This window comes from Berghia stephanieae, chromosome 13 (assembly GCF_034508935.2).
Source record: "Berghia stephanieae isolate SIO BIC M18660-M18661 chromosome 13, UCSD_Bste_1.3, whole genome shotgun sequence".
NCBI classification, from domain to species: Eukaryota; Metazoa; Mollusca; class Gastropoda; order Nudibranchia; family Aeolidiidae; genus Berghia; species Berghia stephanieae.
The window spans coordinates 15,685,171-15,687,532 of NC_088372.1; the positions used below are offsets into that span (position 1 = coordinate 15,685,171).

At 37.6% G+C, this 2,362-nt stretch overlaps 2 protein-coding genes across 2 annotated transcripts in view; one reads left to right on the forward strand and one right to left on the reverse strand.

Moving 5' to 3' along the window:
- LOC144958807 (fucose-1-phosphate guanylyltransferase-like) overlaps nucleotides 1-2,362 on the reverse strand; it is a 30,871-nt gene that overhangs the window by 20,703 nt on the left and 7,806 nt on the right. The gene's annotated exons all lie outside the window — the stretch shown is intronic.
- LOC144958808 (temptin-like) overlaps nucleotides 1-2,362 on the forward strand; it is a 17,834-nt gene that overhangs the window by 2,214 nt on the left and 13,258 nt on the right. Inside the window, exon 2 of the mRNA XM_078891022.1 lies at nucleotides 537-758. Within this exon, the coding sequence (XP_078747148.1) occupies nucleotides 567-758 (192 nt within the window). The 5' untranslated portion in view covers nucleotides 537-566. The remainder of the gene's footprint in view (nucleotides 1-536; nucleotides 759-2,362) is intronic.

The window sequence follows — 2,362 nt, forward strand, 5'->3', positions numbered from 1 at the left end:
ACTCAGGTGTATAATGAGTACCGCCGGTAACAGCATTGTCTTTGTCGAAAAAACAATAACTTGTAAGATCATTTTGCAGGCGTCATGTTTGCTCTACAAGGTAAATGGTGTTGTTGGCTGATGACCCCTTGTAAAGTGCTGTAAATCTAAATATTTAGTAATAAACGGAATAAAATAAAAATAAAATAACGACTGCAAGTGATGGCAAAAATAAAATGGATTGACCGTGTAGAGGTGTGACTTTCCAACAAGCCGTTTGAGACAAAATTCTAAAGAAGTCTTGTTGGTTTAGACATAAATCAGAATGCAGAGTGAATTTGCCAAATTTGACAATTTGCATAAAATTAGCTTCAAATAAGAACTAGACAAAACTTAAAAATTAAGTTCCTGCTAATATAAAACCACATGAAGGAATTTTTTTTGACCTGTCGACCTTTCAACATTCCCTCCAAGGGAATATTATATTTATTTTTTTTAACCCACCCCTACAGAAGATATTTTCAATCATTTTCATTTTTTTTCTTACATATTTACAGTAAAACACTAAAAGCTGTCATAGCCATAATATGCTTGGCGTCCATTTTGATGACGTCAACAAGCCAACCTATCCGTCGTACAAGAACCTTATTCCCAATCCTAACAAGGTCCAACATCCGTGTATTCCCTTCCTAAGATGGCCTGCAGTTGGCCATACAAACCCAATCGGTGGTGGGCCAAGGAATCCGTTCGGAAAGGACTTTGCAACTGCTGGATTTCAGGTAGAATTTTTTTTCTTTGTAGTCCTTGTGATCTTTGCGCGCGGTATGACACTATGGATGGATAGAACGAGGTTGACGCCACTCAGGTCTTTGTTTATGTTATTTGCCATCCACGTCCGCCCAGCAACGAACAGCTTGGTTCTAAACAAGAAAATCGGTATTTTTTATTATTCATGCTGGCTAGAATTTTTTTCACGTATCACGTGATCAGAATGTATAAAAAGTCAAAACATGATCTGAGTTATAATGATTTTCTCCTCTGAATACACTTTGATGCTCGTCGGAGAAGTATTTCATAAGGGCGTCCGCCTTTTTCCGATAGCTTAGAACCAGTTACTAAGTTACTATGCGTCATTACGAGGGAGCGATCAATATTCAGGTTTTCGTCCAACCTAGAAATCAATCACATGATCTGTTGTGTACAGCGATTGGACATTTTTCAATGATTTAAACACGCTGCTTTGATTATGAAAGTTGTAAACATTACACATGAGTCATTTTGAGCCCACTTTGCAATGTGACCAATGACCTCGAGCACATGGAAATGTAATATAGATCGTGCCCATTACTGAATGTAAAAATAGGCCATACATATAGATAGCTTGGCCAAGGAGTTCACAAATATTGCCATCCGGAAGTATAACGGACCAACACACAAACTCTGTGTAGCCATGAACTTTTATAGTCTGGTTAATACAGTTTAGTGAGAAATACTCACAAACGCGGATGGCAAAAACAATAACAAAGGCCTGAGTGACGTCATCTTCGAACTATCTATCGTATGCGCTTGGCTAAGAAACTCATAACATTGCCATCCAGAAATATAACGGACCAACACACAAAACTATGTGTAATCTTTAACGTTTATAGATAGTATGCGCTTGGCTAAAAAGCTCATAACATTGCCATCCGGAAGTATAACGGACCAACACACAAAACTGTGTGTATCCATGAACGTTTATAGCCAGGTTAATACAGTTCAGTGAGCAATACTCATAAACGCGGATGGCAAAAACAATAACAAAGACCTGAGTGACGTCATCTTCGAACTATCTATAGTCTGTTTAATAGATTATAATGAAGTTGACGTCACTCGAGTCTTTGTTATTGCTTTTTTTTTTTTTTTGTCATCCGCGTTTATGAGTAATTTCACTAAAACTGTATAACCGTTACTACACACATTTAATGTTACACATAGTTTTTGTTTTCACTTGGTCCGTTATATTTCCGGATGGCATTGTTGTCAGCTTCTTAGCCAAGCACACACTATCGTAGACGCTTGGCTAAAAGGCTCAAAACATTACCATCCGGAAGTGTAACGGACCAACACACAAAACTCTGTGTAACGCATTCTTTCACCGTACTCAGGTGTAAAGCGACAACCTGGACGATAGCAGCGTTGTGCAAGTATTTTCGGTGTAAAAAAAGTTTTATAATATGACCGATCAAGTCATGTGATAACTAGTCCCCATTTGGCGGTATAAAAACAATGACAATGATCAAAGAGAGGTCAATTTCATTCACTTTTTTGTTTATAAAAAACAATTATGTTTGTTCCGAGCACGTTTGAAGGTGTGTTAAATTCCATGTTTTGATTGGTCAAA